Source organism: Martes martes (assembly GCF_963455335.1).
Source record: "Martes martes genome assembly, chromosome: 5".
Lineage (NCBI taxonomy): Eukaryota > Metazoa > Chordata > Mammalia > Carnivora > Mustelidae > Martes > Martes martes.
This window is the reverse complement of record NC_137892.1, coordinates 17,425,625-17,442,900: the sequence shown is the minus strand read 5'-3', so window position 1 is coordinate 17,442,900 and position 17,276 is coordinate 17,425,625. Positions and strand designations below refer to the sequence as shown.

The 17,276-nt window shown below is 43.7% G+C and overlaps 1 protein-coding gene across 3 annotated transcripts; it reads left to right on the top strand.

Annotated features, from left to right (window-relative positions):
- Window positions 1-1,934: 1,934 nt before the first annotated feature.
- On the top strand, window positions 1,935-16,558 carry LOC308342858 (uncharacterized protein). 3 transcript variants are annotated; one of them, XR_013966819.1, is made up of 3 exons: window positions 1,935-2,828; window positions 4,462-4,586; window positions 4,660-5,170. XR_013966819.1 is itself a non-coding variant. In XM_080803514.1 (2 exons), exon 1 carries the CDS (start codon window positions 1,989-1,991, stop codon window positions 2,793-2,795), a length of 807 nt encoding a protein of 268 aa, XP_080659640.1. In that variant the 5' UTR covers window positions 1,971-1,988; the 3' UTR covers window positions 2,796-2,828; window positions 4,462-5,170. The 3 variants fall into 3 exon arrangements, 1 of the variants encoding a protein (XP_080659640.1); XR_013966818.1 differs by lacking the exon at window positions 4,660-5,170 and adding an exon at window positions 16,374-16,558 and having other exon boundaries at window positions 1,971-2,828; XM_080803514.1 differs by having other exon boundaries at window positions 1,971-2,828; window positions 4,462-5,170.
- The last annotated feature ends 718 nt before the right edge of the window (window positions 16,559-17,276 follow it).

The window sequence follows — 17,276 nt, the reverse complement described above, 5'->3', positions numbered from 1 at the left end:
TAAGTAAAGGGAAATTTTAAAAGATTATAGGCAGAGTATGGCACAATCACATGTACATTTTAATAAGCTTAGTCTGACTCTGGTGTGGACAACTGAGTGAGGGCACCAAAGCAAGCACAGGGAGACATAAGGCAGGATGGTGGTTCGCAAGGAGAAAAGTGGGCCAGCCCAGGGAGGGTTCAAAAAGGAAACCAAGTCTGAATTGACTGGGGTGGGGAAAGAGCTCATCAGGGAGGCCTTCCCCAGGAGTGGCTGAGTGGCTAGGGTAGGGTGGCATCATTCACAGAATCTGGGGGCACTAGAAGAGGACCAGATGTGTGTGAGTTCAAGCTGAGATATGCTCATACCGAGGCAGAAATGCTTTTGAGATAGCCTGTAAAGCCATCATGTAGGCCACAAGCTATCTGAGTCTGGAACAGAGAAACGGCCTGGGCCGGAACCATAAACACGTGAGTTTTCTGAGGTTTTGTGGTATGCTCAAAACCACAAGAATCCTCGAAGCCACAAGAGATCACCCAGGGAAATTGTCCAGATGGTAAGAGAAGATGGCCAAGGACGGGGTCTTCAGAGATATCAGGACAGAAGCAGGTAGGCCTGAGAAGTAGAAGAACCAGGATGGGCTTCGAGGCTAGGACTAGATGGGTCAGGGCACAGAGGGTAACCACCAGTGCCCAAATTGCCCAGAGGTCCTGCTGGACATTCTCTCTTGGGCCTGGCACGGAGGAATTTGAAAAGACCCTTTGATTTGAGACTTGGTGCTTCCAAGGCCACTCTGAAGGGTCTTGGGGGGTTAAGAGGGCCTCCCCTGTTTAAAATTTAAGTTTTTCCAGGGAGACAAGACAATGCAACTAAATGCATTTAGTGCATTTAAATGCAACTAAATCCTGACTTGGATCCTGTACCACAAAAAAGGAACAGAAAGGAGAGAGGAGCAGACCCATCTGAATAAAACCTGTCGACGTGACTGAGTGTCCTCGTCTTCCTGGTCTGTTAAATTAGACGTTAACATCTGGGGAGTCTAAGGGAATACAACTGAGAATACTTTCGTACTCGTTTCTCAACTTTTTTTTAATTGTGAAATTATTTCAAAAAGAATTTTAAAAAAATAAAAATAAGACATTTTATAAATGTGAACGCCTCCAAGTTGCGCCACGTGCCAGCGGGCTCCGGAGAAGCCTTTGGGCGACACCGCGCCCCCCAGCTCTGCCCACCGCACCGGCCGACGGAGGAGGGAAACAAAGGACAGTCCGCTCGCAGAGGCGGGCAGAGGCGGCAGGAGCGCCAGCGATGCCCGCATTCGGCGGGTCGCGCAGCCACCCCCTCCCTGGGCGGGGGTGGGGGGTGCGGCCCGAGATCGGCCCCCAGCAGGCCCCACCACCGCAGCCCCGACGCGGCCCGCAGGTCCCGGCCACCGCTGCCCGGTGCATCCTGCGTCAGAGCACCCCGGCTGCCCGCAGGGTCTCGGGTCGCCCCGGCTGAGTCCGTCCCGCAGCGGGAGCGCCTCCGTTCGGCCCCGGCAGCCCGGGGGCCCGGACGCCCATTGTCCCCGGACTAGTCCCTCCCGCCCGCCCGCCCCCCGCGCGCGCGGCCGCGAAGGCCAGTGCCTCGGGCACCGTTGAGAAAACGCAACGCCAGGCCCTGCCGCTTACACACCCAAACCGGGGCAGGTCAGCGACTCGGGGGGGCCGACGCCTACCTGCGCGCGGGGCAGCCGAGACCTCCCACGGCGGGGCAACCAGCCCGGAGCGCCCCGCCGCGCCAGCCCGGGGCGTCGCGGCCGCGCAACGTCCGGCACGAGAGCGCTCGCGGCGCCTGGGCTCGCCTTCTGGGCCACGCCCCGGCCACGCCCCCGGCCACGCCCCCGTCCCGAGCAACCACCGAGAGGCCGGGGCCTCCGCGGCGCCTAGAGGGAACTGCAAGGTTCCTCCGCGGGCGGGGAAGTACCGACTCCGCCTGCCCCGCTCGCTCCGCGGGCGGCTTCGACGCTGATGTTGTGGCTGCTCGCAGGGCGCGAAGCCGTCTTTCTGTCTGGGAGGGTGTCTGCCGACGGAAAGACATCGGGGGGCGGGGAGGTCTCCGGGAAGAGTCCGTCTTCCCCTTCTCAGCGTGAGATGGTCCTTCGAGGTCGCCGGGCCATCTCGCCGGACCACGTCAGCGGCGACCGCGACGCACCGGGTCGTGCAGGGCACAGCGCGTCGGTGGCCGGGAAGGCCGCCCGGACGCCCGGGCCTGAGTTGCCCTTGCAGCGTCTAAACCACTCGGAGCGCCCCGATGCAGGACCGAGGGCACCGGCCCCGCAGGATTCCCGCAGAGCCGATGGTGCCGGCCGGGCGGGCCGCTGGGCTGACCCGCACCTGTCGGCTCGGCGTGGCTTGTGCCCGCTGCCGCGCCGGGGGCCCCGCGAAAGCCGCTTCACGCTTGCCGGGTTGTGCTGTCCAGAGACCCCCGGTTTTCTCCCGGTTGCGAGTAAAACCCTGCCTTCCCTGTTCTTCGGCTCCACACCCGCCCCAAGGCGAACCGCTTCGGGTAACGGTTCGCCTGTGCGGGCCCCAGACCAGCGGCGGCTTCACCTGGGAACTCGACAGAAAAGCAAATCCTGGAGCTCTGTGGGGGGAGACACGGAGGGGCCCCGCAATGCCTGCCCCACCGCCCTGGGGCGATCCGGGTCCAGACCAGGTTTCCAAGACGACTGCTCTGCGGCGGGGTCTCCTAAGCCCCGCAGTCCGGACATGTTGGCCGGGAGAAGTCTGTGGTGGGGTCCTGTCCTGTGCATGAGGCGTGAAGTCACCGTATAAAGGACGTGGTGACTCCTTAAATTTGGTTTCCAGGTAAACAACAGTGTTAATTTACAATTCATCGTTTTTAAAGATTGTATTTATTTGACAGAGAGAGAGAGAGACATCAAGAGAGGGAACACAAGCAGGGGGAGTGGGTGAGGGAGAAGCAGGCTTCTCCCAGAGCAGGGACCTCAATGCGGGGCTCCATCCCAGAACCCTGGGATCATGACCTGAGCTGAAGGCACATGCTTAATGACTGAGACACCCCAGTTCTGTATTTTATTTGGACACGCTACCCCATGTGTATTTTTATTTGCTAAATCTGGCGATTTTGATGGTAGGATATTTGAACACCCCTCGTCTCTGCCCACTCAATGTCAGTAGCAGTACCCCCTTATCCCTCCAATTATGACAACCAAATATATCTCCAGTGACCCTAGTGTTAAATAAAAAAATCAACTGAGTTCATTTGAAAGATGTACTTGGCTTTATTAAATAATTCACAAATCGGGCAGCATCCCATCTAGCAGATAGAAGAATGCTATGAGAAATTATACAAAATGGAAGGTCATCATAGAAGGAAGGTGGGGCAAGAAAGCTTTTAGCAAAAGAAAAGGATTGTTCTGGGAAAGACTTCTTTTCCTTGTGAGGGGAAGGGCAAGGAGTCTATCTGCAGTTGACCTTACCTGCCTTTGAGGGATGGAGTGAGGGCCCATGGAGAAGACTGGCACTGATCCAAAAAATTCCCAGCTTACTGGTAGAGACTACATTTCTGGGGGAGGTTGAAACTGCAAGTTGTTGTTGTTTTTTAATATTTTTTTGTTTGCAATTTCTTTTTTTCCTTTTTTTTTTTTAAGGTTTTATTTTTTGAAGTAATCTCCACACCCAATGTGGGGCTCGAACCCACAACCCTAAGATCAAGACCCATATGCTCTACTGGCTGAGTTACCCAGGTGCCTCTAAACTGCAGTTAGATTAGTATTAATCCCCAATTTAGGGACTCAATCTAAGTGACACCATTTGGGGCCTGTAGCTTTCTTTCTAACATTGGGGAAGCAAAATCCCCCCCTCACCCCAGCCCACCCTTACCTTCACACCTTGAGAATCACTGCTTTATGAGATACATGGGACAGTGTACTTCACAGAAAAGGATGACTTGGCCTCAAAGAATTTGTCTAAACACAAATATTCTTGGGAATGAACTATGTTAAACATCCAAGAAAGCCAGCTAGCAGAGGTTTTGCATTTGCTTCTCTCCTTAAGCTGTTTATTGTTTGTTTTTGTCATTGTTGTTAAAAAGAAAATCATAGGCTCAAAATGGTGTCATTTAGGTTGAGGCCTCAAATCGGTAAAGCAATGCTCAATGCCTATCGTAATTGCGGTTTCAGCCACACAGAAATAAAGCCTTTAGCCAGTCGACAATGGGGATTTCCTGGTCAGCACTAGGAAATGTACTAACAGATGCCTTCAGTTCTCCTTGGAAGGACACGTTGGCTTGAAAAAATGGGTTCTTAGCTAATAGTTCCCTTTTTTCCCCCCTCCCTCCTTATCTTTGAAAACATTTCCTTTTCTGTAGCCCTTGAAGCTCCCCTCTACTTGCTAGATGGGATGCTGCCTGATTCATCAATCAATAAAACCAATTAGATTTTTAAAATTTCCTCTGTTGAATTTCGTTATTTAACAGATTTGGTAGCAGCAGTGGGATTCAAAGCAAGTTTCTGGCAGCTTTCAGGGACAGGAAGAAAAATGGGCGTGCTCTCTATCACCCCTTTGATGTCACTGTCTTTCTCATATTTCCAAGGACTATAGGTAAGTGCTTCTGAGTTCTGAGTTCCACTCCTTTTGCGTTTGAGCTCCCAATCTAATTGGCACTCTTTTAAAGGGCATATCAACTTGAGCTGGCAGACAGTTATCCCCAGAGCCAGCTGACCTTGTGTATTTGCCTGGAGCACAACTGAACTGGCAGAGGGTCAGCCCAGAGCCAAACACCTGGCCTTTCAGACCACAATTACCTGGATGGACAACCTCAGCAGATTCCGTGGGAATTGACGATGGTGTGCACACAAGGCCTTCCTGTGCCCAGGATGCACTAACATCTCTTTGTTACTGCCAATACATTAAGGTGCACGTGTTTGTTTGTCTTGTTTTATGTAGATAAGGACTTTTGCTAGTGGGGATCTCAGAAGCCAAAAAGCTTCAAATATTGGTGGGCATGGGTTGAGCACTTAAAGGCTATTATAGCACTTTCCACCTCAAGAAGACTCCTGTGATAGGATAGGTGGGTCATGGAAAGGATTAGATTGGTACTAGGTTGCCCACTGATGTCAAGAAAACTTCCATGTAACAAGGTACCCTGTAAAACATGCACAAACATTAACCCTGATGGGATTGGGAGGGAGACAAACCATAAAAGACTCAATCTCAAGAAACAGACTGAGGGTTGCTGGGGGGAGGGGGGACGGGAAAGGGTGGTGGGGAAATGGACATTGGGGAGGGTATGTGCTATGATGAGTGCTGTGAAATGTGTAAACCTGGCGATTCACAGACCTGTACCCCTGGGGATAAAAATACATTTTATGATTATTAAAAAATAATAATAATAAAATAAAATAAAAATAAAATAAAATAAAAAAAAACAAAACAACACAAAAAACCATCTTGAGTTTACTCATAGAATATTTGTTGAGCCTAGAGAAAGTATCTATGCAAGCCCTGGGCTGTTTTCTGTATGGGGTTTCTATTCTGGGGGGGGGGGGGAAGGTGTGAACCAAAAAAAACAAAAAACAAAAAACAAAAACAAAAACAAAAACATTAACCCTGTAGCCCATCCCTGTTAGGTATTAGGTCAGGTCTGAGAAACCCAAAGACTTAGCTAATGGGATTCTTAAATTCTAGAGTCAAACATCCCACTTTCCAGCACATCTGCTTATTTTATGTCTAAGTACGATAGTCCTAAAAGTTGCAGATATCTAGCAAAAACAAAATCTTACAAAGCTTATTTTGTGTCCTGAGCAATTTGGGTTGATAACCATCAGGTTGGGAGCCCCCAAATAAGGCAGGACATAAAAGTGAGTTTCCAAAATGAACAAGCCTTTTAGAATCTCTAACAGAAAGAAAGTTTATTTGATCCCAAGTTAAGACAGCTGCCCAGGAAACATGATCTTCACAAAGAAGGAAGTGCTCTGGAGAATGAACAGTTTTTATAGGGTTATATATTTTTTACATCTTGTAAAAGCTCAAAAGATTCAAGATTGACATATAAGCAGAAATAACAAGTTGTAACATCAAAGAATGCAGTAACAAGAAGCATTGTCCTAAGGACAAGGTAGTTTTCCTACTCATTTACCCAGCAGATATACAATGCATGCTTGGAGAACTTGAGTACAGTTTCAAACCTCGCCCCCCACTCCAAGATATATGACCTTTTACCAGTCATCATGGGGATTTCTTGGTTGGCATTAGGAAATTTAATGATAGACACCCTCTGTTCCCCTTAGGAGGGCAACCTTGCCTAAAACAACGAATTCTTTGACAATAATTTTCTTCTTTCTACTCTACCTTTAAAAAACTTTTTCTGCAGTCTCTTGGAGCTCACGTCTATTTGCTAGATGGGATGCTTCCTGATTCATGAATAAATGAATGAAGCCAAATAGATCTTTAAGATGTACTTGGTTGAGGGGCACGTGGGTGGCTCAGTGGGTTCGGCTCAGGTCATGATCCCAGGGTCCTGGGATCCAGCCCCGCTTCTGGCTCTCTGCTCAGCAGGGGGCCTGCTTCCTCCTCTCTCTCTGCCTGCCTCTCTGCCTACTTGTGATCTCTGTCAAATAAATAAATAAAATCTTTAAAAAAAATAAAATTTACTTGGTTGAACTTGTGTTATTTAACACTGTAAAGTATGTTCCAAAATACTGGGTCAAAAAAATAAGTTCTGCCAATTTGTGAGATTCTGCAGCCAGTGGTGCACTCAACTTTGTCATTGTTCATTCTACATGTATGCAGGAGGCCCTAGACACTGGAAACAGCAGAGAGCAGAAAGGGCTTGTTCTTGGGATGCCTGGGTGACTCAATGGGTTAAACCACTGCCTTTGGCTCAGGTCATGATCCCAGGTGGGATCGAGTCCCACATCGGGCTCCTTGCTCAGCAGGGAACCTGCTTCTCTCTCTGCCTCTGCCTGCCTCTCTGCCTGCTTGTGCTCTCTCTCTCTCTGACAAATACATAAATAAATAAAATATTTTTTTAAAAAAGTACTTGTTCTCAGGGAACTCACTTCCTAATAGGGGAGGCACTCAAGAATCAAGTAACATGTAATGTGTCAAAATGGGATAGACACTGTGAAAAATAAAGCCAGTTAAGGGGATAAAGGATGAACCCTAGAAGGGTGGGGTTCACTATTTTAAGTAAGGTAGTGGCAGTGTTTGTTAGATTGCTTTGTTCCCCAGAAATTGTGTCTCATTTGTTTCTTCGTTCAACAAGTGTCTAAGGAATACCCACTCGGTGACAGTCACTGCTCTACCCTAAGCACTGTCATAAGAACAGCGAGGGAAAAAAGAGACCAAAAAAAGCCTCTTGTCTTCATGGTGCTTACACTGTAGTGAGAAAAACAATAAACAAGCAAGTGAAATATACATTAGAGAGTGCTATGAAGAAAAGTGATGTGGGGAAGGGGGACAGTAAATCCAGTTTTATTCTATTTTTTTAGGATTTAATTTATTTATTAGAGCACAAGCAGGGGGTAGAGGACAGAGGGAGAGGGAGAAGCAGACTCCCCGCTGAGCAGGGAGCCCGACCCAGGGCTCAGTCCCAGGACTGGGGATCATGAGCTGAGCCAAAGGCAGAGAGCTAACCAAAATGAGCCCCCAGGAGTGCTGTAAGTCCAGTTTTAACTACTACAGTCACGGAAGGCCTCACTGAGAAGACTATATCTGAGGGAAAATTCTAGAGATAGGAAGAACAAGCCATTTAGCAATCCAGGGGAAAAATAATTGAGGCAAGGAAAACGGCGTGTTCGAAAGCTCTGGGGGGAGGGTGAGCTTAGCGAGTTTGAGGAACAGCATGATCCGAGCTGAGTGAATAAGAGAATCGGAGAAATAAAGTCAGAGAGGTAATAGACAGTGTACCTGATGTGTGGTAGGCCATTGGCAGCTTCACTGCTCACTCAGCGTTCAAGCAGAGGAGGAATGCAGTCCAATGTAGCTTTTACAAGTCCCGCAGGAGGTGAAGTAGAGCTAGAAGTCGGACTGGATGCTGCTGTAGTTGTTCCAATCAGACATAATGGACAGGTCCATGGACCAGGGTGCTTATGATAGAGAGCGGGAGAGAAATAGAGACATTCTGGATATATTTTTGAAGGTAGAGACAAGAGATTTCCTCATAGATTAGATGGATTGGATGCAGAAAATGAGAGAAAGGGGTCAAGGAAGACTCAAGGTTATTGGAAGACTCAAGGTTATTGGCCTTCACAATACAACAGCACTGACGTCAACTGAGAAAGGAGGGATGGCAGAAGGAGCGGGTTTGGTGTGAGATCAGGGGTTTGGCACTGGACATGTTAAATATATACTGGAAACTCATTCCTTTGAGACCTTGCCTAGCAAGTTAGTGGATGTGACTCACTTGTCTTTTTGAGGTGGAGAAATCCCTATTCAATCATGCCCAACCTTTGTTCAAATTAACAGGTAGGATCCCTACCTAAGTCATTTCTCCTGTGTAAGTACTCAGTTGAAAACCTGAGGTTTTCCTTGGTTGGCAGGATTGCTCTACTCAGAATTAGGAAATGGGAATATTGACAACCTCTAGCTAAGTCATAGAGTTTAACTGGTGGGGGGATTACATAGAGCCCTCCCCCTTCTCTCAGCTTGCCACTTCTGTCCTTCTCAGATAATACGAAGGGCATACGGGAGATTTTTATTATTCATATGGCAACACATGTGCTGGAGACTATCTTCATGAATGGGCTTAAATAGAGGATAGAAGAATCTGAGAATGAAAGGCTAATACTTATTTTAATAAATATTCCTTCCTTCTCTTAAATAAGCTTTGTACCAAATTTACTAAGTTAATCCTGTCACAACAGTGACTGCCATAAAATTTACCAACCCTTACATATGCTTCTTTTGTTTTCTACACATGAGTTTTCATTCAAATTCCAGTTAGTTAACATACAGTGTAATGTTAATTTCAGGTATACCATATAGAGATTCAGTCCTTCCATTAAACACCTTGTGCTCATCAAAAGTGTATTACTCAATCCCCATGACCTATTTAACCCATCACCTCCCACCTTCCCCACAGTAACCAGCAGTAGTTCTCTTTAGTTAAGGGTCTGTTTCTTGGTTTGCTTCTCTCTTTTCCCTCTTTCCTTATTTGTTTTGTTTCTTAAATTTCACATGTGTGTGAACTCATGGTATTTGCCCTTTTTTGACTAACTTATTTCGCTTAACATAATACTCTTCAGCTCTATCCAGGTCAATGCAGTGGCAAGATTTCATTCTTTCTACAGCTAAGTAATATTCCATTGTGTGTGTGTCTGTATACCTATATAGATCTATAGATGGTATAGATAGAGGTATAGATGTTATAGATATACACACACAATGGAATGTAGAGATATATATAAGATATATATATCTTATCCTCTTTCTCCTTTTATCAGTTGATCTCCTTTTATCAGTTGATGGTCCCCTATGAGAGGTTTCCATAATTTGACTATTGTTCCATATTTGGCTAATGCTGCTATAAGTATCTGGGTGCATGTATCACTTTGAATTAGTATTTTTGTATTCTTTGGGTAAATACCTAGTGGTGCACATGCTGGATCAGAAAGGACTTCTATTTTTAACTTTTGGAGGAACTTCTATACTGTGTTTCATAGTGGCTGAACAAGTTTGCTTTCCTTACAACAGTGCAAGAAGGTTCACCTTTCTCCACATCCTAATCAACACCTTTGTTTCTTGTGTTGTTAATCTTAGCCTTTTTGACTGATGTCAGCTGATATGTTATTGCAATTTTGATTTGTATTTCCCTGGTGAGAGATGTTGAGCATCCTTTTGTGTGTCTGTTGGACATCTGGATGTCTTCTTTGGAAAATTGTGTATTCATGTCTTCTGACCATTTCTTAATGGGATTATTTGCTTTTTGTGTGATGACACAGAGATTTCCACTCCCTCTGTTGTTTTTTAAAATAGTACTGAAGAAGGAGGGTAGATGGCAGATGAGTAGGAAATCCTCATTTCATCTGGTCCCATTCAGTTAGATATCTATCATATCGTTCCAAACACCTGTGACTTCAACCTGAGATCTAAGAAAAGAATTGCTGGAATTCTACAAGTAGAAAAGCAACAACTTTTAGCAAGGTGGGAGGTGTGGAGAAGCGAATCTGAGGGGATATATCCAAAGATAAACCATGGGGGTAGGGAGCCTCTGTAAGCCAGCTACCAGAAAGTGATATAGCAGTAGAGCACAAAATTGGAATTTTTAGAAATCTGCTCCTGTGAGACACGTCCCTGCCTGAAAGGTACTCAGATGGTGACATGGGGCAGAATCCTAGGTGGGACAGTGTGGTCTCAAGATCCCTGGGGTCACAGAAAGAAGAGGGACACCTGAGTGCAGCAGAGTTCCCAAATATTGGAATGGGGAAGCAGGCTACAATCAGTGAGCCAGCGAGTGGGCTCTCCTCTGGGTGTTGTGATAAACGGAACCACTGAACAATGGGGTGTCCACTCTCCAAGGAAGGGATCAACAAGCTGCAGAACCACAGTGACCCTCCTCCTTTCTCCAGGAGGATTGGTGTGTGTGCAAACAACAGGAATCTTCAGAGTTTTAGCACACACAAAAGTGATTGACTGCTTTTCCCTGAGAGTACACTGAAGAGTAGGGCCACAATTGGTCAGTTCCAGGGCTGGAGATCCAGGCGTTGCCATTTAAATTTTTTTTTTTTTCCATCCTCTAAAGCAATACAGAAAGCATTCAGGAAACAAAAGCCACACAGAGCAACATGAAGAAACTTACACGGAGCTAGGGTCCCTGGCAAGGGGCAGTGCCACTCTGCCCAAGCAAAGACACCTGATAATTAGTTCAACAGGCCCCTCCCCCAGAAGACCAGCAGGAACATCAAGCTAATACCAAGTTTATGGATCACACAGAAATGAAAAACTCCTGCCCTAGGGCAAAATAACATATAGAATTCAAGGGTTTTTTTCTCATGATTCTCTGGTTTTTCAGTTTAAAATTTTCCTCTCCTTTTTTCCCCTTTTAACTAGTTTCTTATTTTATCAACTCTTTTTTAAGTCTTTTTTTTAAGTTTCATTTTTACATTTATATTTTATAGATATATTCTTGATTTTTTCTTTACAATTCTGTAAAATTGTAGGAAACCACAAAAATTCCCAAACGGCCAGGAGAATGTTGAAAAAGAAAACCAAAGCTGGAGGCATCACAATACTGGACTTCAAATTATATTAGAAAGCTGTGATCACCAAGACAGTATTGTACTGGCACAAAAACAGATACATAGATCAATGGAACAGAATAGAGAGCCCAGAAATGAAACCTCAAGTCTATGGTCAACTAATCTTTGACAAATCAGGAATGAATATACAATGGAAAAAAGACTCTCTTCAACAAATGGTGTTGGGAAAATTGGACAGTAACATGCAGAAGAATGAAACTGGAAACTTTTCTTACATTGTACACAAAAATAAACTCAAAGTGGGTGAAGAACCTCAATGTGAGACAGGAATCCATCAAAACCCTAGAGGAGAACAAAGGCAGGAACCTCTTTGACCTAGGCTGAAGCAACTTCTTGCTAGACATGTCTCCAAAGGCAAGGGAAACAAAAGCAAAAATGAACCATTGGGTCTTCATCAAGATCAAAGTCTTCTTCACAGCAAAGGAAACTGTCAACAAAACTAAAAGATCACCTACAGAATGGGAGAAGATATTTGCAAATGACCTATCAGATAAAGGGCTTCTATCCAGGATTTATAAAGAACTTATCAAACTCAACACCCAAAAACCAAATAATCCAGTCAAGAAATGGGCAGAAGGTATGAACAGGCCTTTCTCCAAAGAAGACATACAAATGGCTAACAGACACATGAAAAAATGTTCAACATCATTAGCCATCAGGGAAATACAAATCAAACCACAATGTGATACCATCTCCACACCAGTCAGAATGGCTAAAATTAGCAAGACAAGGAACAAGAAGTGTTGGTGAGGATGTGGAGAAAGGGGAGCCCTCTTTCACCTTGGTAAGAATGTAACCTAGTGCAGCCTGTACAGAAAACAGTATGGAGGTTTCTCAAAAAGTGAAAAAATAGGACTTCCTTAGGACCCAGAAATTGTACAACTGTGTATTCACCTAAAGGGTACAAGAATGCTGAGTTGAAGAGACACATGCACCCTGATGTTTATTAGTGGCATTATCAATAATAGTCAAATTACAAAAAGACCCCAAATGTCTATTGACTGATAAATGGATAAAGAAGCAGTTGTATGCATATCCAATGGACTATTACTCAGCCAACAAAAAGAATGAAATCTCCTTATTTGCAATGACTTGGATGGAGCTAGAGTGTATTATGCTAAGCTAAACTAATCAGTCAAGGAAAGACAAATACCATATGATTTTGCTCTTATGTGGAATTTAAGAAACAAAACGGATAATCATAGGGGAAGTGGAGGGAAAAAGAGAAGGTAAGAAATCATAAGAAAGTAAGAAATCAAACTATACAGAACAAACTGAGGGTTGATTGAAGGAGGTGGGTGGGTGATGGGCTAAATGGGGTGATGGGGACTGGAGAGGGCACTTGTTTTGATGAGCACTGGGTGGTGTGTAGGTGTTGGATCACCGAATTCTACTCCTGGAGCCAGTATTGCACTGTATGTTGACTATCTGGAATTTAAGTAAAAACTTGGAGATAGATGATGATGATAAATACATAGATAGACAGATAGATAGATAACAAAAGAATGAAAGAACAAACAAAAGAAAGAAGTGGTGGTATATGTACAATGGAACCAGCAAAAAGAATGAAATCTTTCTATTATCTGCAATGATGTAGATTGACCTAGAGTGTATTATTCTAAGAAAAATAAATCAGTCAGAGAAAGACAAATACCATATCATTTCACTCACATGTGGAATTTGAGAAACAAAACAGTTGAACATAGGAGGAAAAAAGGGAGAGAGGCAGTCTCTTAAAAGAGAATCTTAAATATAGAGAACAAACTGAGGGTTGCTTGAGGGGAGGTGGACACCAATGGGCTAAATTGTTGATGAGTTTTAAGGAGGCCACTTGTCATGAGCACTGGGTTTTATATGTAACTGATAATCATTAAATTCTGCTCCTGAAAACAATATTACACTATATGTTAACTAATGAGAATTTAAATAAAAACTTGAAACAAATAAATGAAGAAAGGAAAACTGGGGAATTGGCATAAAGATACACATAGAGATCGGTAGAATAAAACTGAAAGCCCAGAAATAAACCTGAGCATCTGTGGCCAGTTGGTTTTTGACAAAGTTGTTGAAACCATTCAACAGGGAAAGAATAGTCTCCAACAAATAGTGCTGGCACAACTTGATAGCCTCATACAGAACAATAATATTAGATACCTATCTTACATTGTATATAAAAATTAACTGAAAATGATCAGTTACCTAAATATAAGAGCTAAAACCATAAAGCTCTTTGAAGAAAATATAGCGGTAAATCTTCATGACCTTTGATTTGGCAATGGATTCTTTTTTTTTCTTTTTTTTTCCTTTTTATTTATTTATTTGACAGAGAGAGATACAGCAAGAGAGGTAACACAAGCAGAGGGAGAGAGAGAAGGAGAACCAGGCTTCCTGCCGAGCAGGGAGTCTGATGCATAGCTCAATACCAGGACCCTGGGATCATGACCTGAGCTGAAGGCAGACACTTAATGACTGAGCCACCCAGGCACCCCATAGCAATGGATTCTTAAATATGATACCAAAAGCACAAGTAACAAAAGAAAAAGTAAATAAATTAGATGTCATCAAAATCAAAGTGTTTTGTGCATCAAAGAGCATTATCATGAGAACAAAAAGGCAATACAGCATTTTCAAATCATATATCTCAGCATCTTTATTTCCAGAATATATTGAAAAAACTATTATAATGCGCCATTAAAAAAAAGCACAACACAACTTAAATGGGTGAAGCAATGAAAGTTTTGAATCAGTATATTTTACACCTGAAACTAATATTACACTGTGTTAAATAACATTTATTTATTGATTGATTGATATTTTTAAATTATCTTCACATGGCCAGCATCTAGTACATCATTAAGATTTGATGTAGTGTTCAATGATTTATTAGTTGTGTCTAACACCTAGTGCTCATCACATCATGTGCCTCCTTAATATCTATCACCCAGTTACCCCATCCACCTCCCTAGCCCGGTAAACCCTCCGTTTGTTTCCCGGAGTCAAGAGTTTCTCATGGTTTGTCACCTACTCTGATGACTTCCATTCAGGTTTTCCTCCCTTCCCCTATTGTCCTCTGCACTATTCCTTATATTCCACATATGAGTGAAACCGTATGATAGTTTTCTTTCTCTGCTTAACTTATTTCACTTAACATTATACCCTCCAGTTCCATCCATGTTGATGCAAATGGTGGGTATTCATCCTTTCTGATGGCTGAGTAATACTCCATTGCATATATGAACCATATCTTCTTAATCCATTCATCTGTTGAAGGACATCTTGGCTCCTTCCACACTTTGGATATTGTGGACATTGCTGCTATGAACACTATGATGCAGGTGCCCCTCCTTATCAGTACATCTGTATTTTTGGAGTAAATACCTAGTAGTGCAATTGCTGAGTCATAGAGTAGCTCTATTTTTAATGTCTTGTGGAACCTGCACACTGTTTTCCAAAGCGGCTGTACTGTAAGGACATATTTTATATTTTTATATTTTAGCCAGAGGCTTCCATTGAGGTTAAACAATAACCTTGTTGTTTAATCCTTAAACTGTCCCTGCTCCCCTTCCCCCAGGGGACGTACTTAAAAACAAGTCCCGGAAACCAGCCTCAGGTAACAAAGCACAGATACAAGGGTGGGTCAGGCCAGGTGGAGACATCCAATCAGTGGGGGGGTTGCATACTGTCTCCCTAGCTACCAAGGAGTATGGGCCCCGCCCTTTGGGAGCATTTTGGGTGCCAATCCTAACCAAGATGAAATTGTAATTCAGTTGCTCACCTAGCAACACTGCGCAGTTTTCTCTGTGTGTTACCATTTCATTGGCCACCTGTGCATGGCCAGGCCCAACCGCATGGCCTTTGCCCACTTTGGAGAACGGTGTGGAGATTCCTCAGGAAATTAAAAATAGAGCTTCCCTATGACCCTGCAATTGCACTACTGGGTATTTACCCCAAAGATACAGATGTAGTGAAAAGAAGGGCCATCTGTACCCCAATGTTTATAGCAGCAATGGCCACGGTCGCCAAACTGTGGAAAGAACCAAGATGCCCTTCAATGGATGAATGGATAAGGAAGATGTGGTCCATATACACTATGGAGTATTATGCCTCCATCAGAAAGGACGAATACCCAACTTTTGTAGCAACATGGACAGGACTGGAAGAGATTATGCTGAGTGAAATAAGTCAAACAGAGAGAGTCAATTATCATATGGTTTCACTTATTTGTGGAGCATAACAAATAATATAGAGGACAAAGGTAGATGGAGAGGAGAAGGGAGTTGAGGGAAATTGGAAGGGGAGGTGAACCATGAGAGAATATGGACTCTGAAAAACAACCTGAGGGTTTTGAAGGGGCGGGGGGTGGGAGGTTGGGGGAACCAGGTGGTGGGTATTAGGGAGGGCACAGATTGCATGGAGCACTGGGTGTGGTGAAAAAACAATGAATACTGTTACGCTGAAAATAAATTAAAAAAAATAAAAAATAAATTAAAAAAATTTTATTTAAAAAAAAAGCTAGTCCGTAAAGGAGAGCGGGGTCACCCTCTCTATAAGAGGTGCGGCCCTGGCCAGCCAGTTTGATTCTTGATGCTTGGTGCAAAATAAAGCTTTGCTTGACCTTCGCTTTGTATCAGTCTCGCTCCATTAATCAAGGACCCATTATTCGGGCATAACAGTACCACCTTGCATTCCCACCAAGAGTGTAACAGGGTTCCCCTTTCTCCACATCCTCGCCAAAATTTGTTGTTTCCTGTCTTGTTGGTTTTAACCGTTCTGACTGGTGTAAGGTGGTATCTCATTGTGGTTTTGATTGTATTTCCCTGATGGCTAGTGATAATGAACATTTTTTCATGCGTCTGTTGGCCATTTGTATGTCTTCTTTGGAGAAGTGTCTGTTCATATCTTCTGCCCATTGTTTGACTCGATTATTTGTTTTTTGGGTGTTGAATTTGAGAAGTTCTTTATAGATCTTGGTTACCAACCCTTTATCTGATATGTCATTTGCAAATATCTTTTCCCATTCTATTGGTTGCCTTTTAGTTTTATTGGCTGTTTCCTTTGCTGTGCAGAAGCTTTTTATCTTAATGAAGTGCCAAAAGTTCATTTTTTGCTTTGTTTCCCTTGCCTCTAGAGATGTGTCTTGCTAGAAGTTGCTGTGACTGATGTCGAAGACGTTACTGCCTGTGTTCTTCTCTAGGATTTTGACAGATTCCTGTCTCACATTTAGCATTATCATGAGAGCAAAAAGACAACATACAGAAAGGGCAAAATATTTTCAAATTATATATCTCAATATCGCTATTTCCAGAACAGATTAAAAAAAAAAAAACTCTTATAACAAACAACACAATTTAAAAGTGGTTGAAGGAATGGAAGTTTTGGATCAGTATGTTGTACACCTCAAGCTAACATTACACTATATGTTAAATAACCATAATTTATTTATTATTTACTTATTTATTTTTAAATATTTGATTTATTTATTTGAGAGGAAAAGATAGTCAAGGAGCATGAGTGGGGGTGGGGAGAGGGAGAAGCAGGCTCCGCAGTGATCAGTGAGCCAGATGCAGGGCTTGATACCGGGACCCTGAAGTTCATGACCTGAGCTAAAGGCAGATGCTTAACTTACTGAGCCACCCAGGTGCCCTAAATAACCATAATTTAAAAAAAAAAACAAACTTGTAAGAAATGGACAAAGGACTTGAGCAGACATTTCTCCAAAGAAGATGTACAAATGGCCAATAAGCATGTGAAAAGATGCTCAACACCACTAATCATTAGGGAAATGAAAATCAAAACAACAAGATACCACTTCACACCTTTGAGAGTGACTGTAATAAAGCAACAAGCCAATAAAAGGTGGAGAATGGTAAGTGTTGGTGAGGACCTGGAGAAACTGGAAAACATCTGTTGGGAAGGTGAAATGGTTCAGCTGCTGTGGAAAATAGCTTGGCAGTCTCAAAATGTTAAACATAAAATTATTATATGATCCACAATTCCAATCCTAGATGTATACCCGATAGAACTGAGAACA

Excerpts from the sequence above, each read along its gene's own strand:
- LOC308342858 (XM_080803514.1), top strand. The coding sequence starts at position 1,989 with ATGTTGTGGCTGCTCGCAGGGCGCGAAGCCGTCTTTCTGTCTGGGAGG.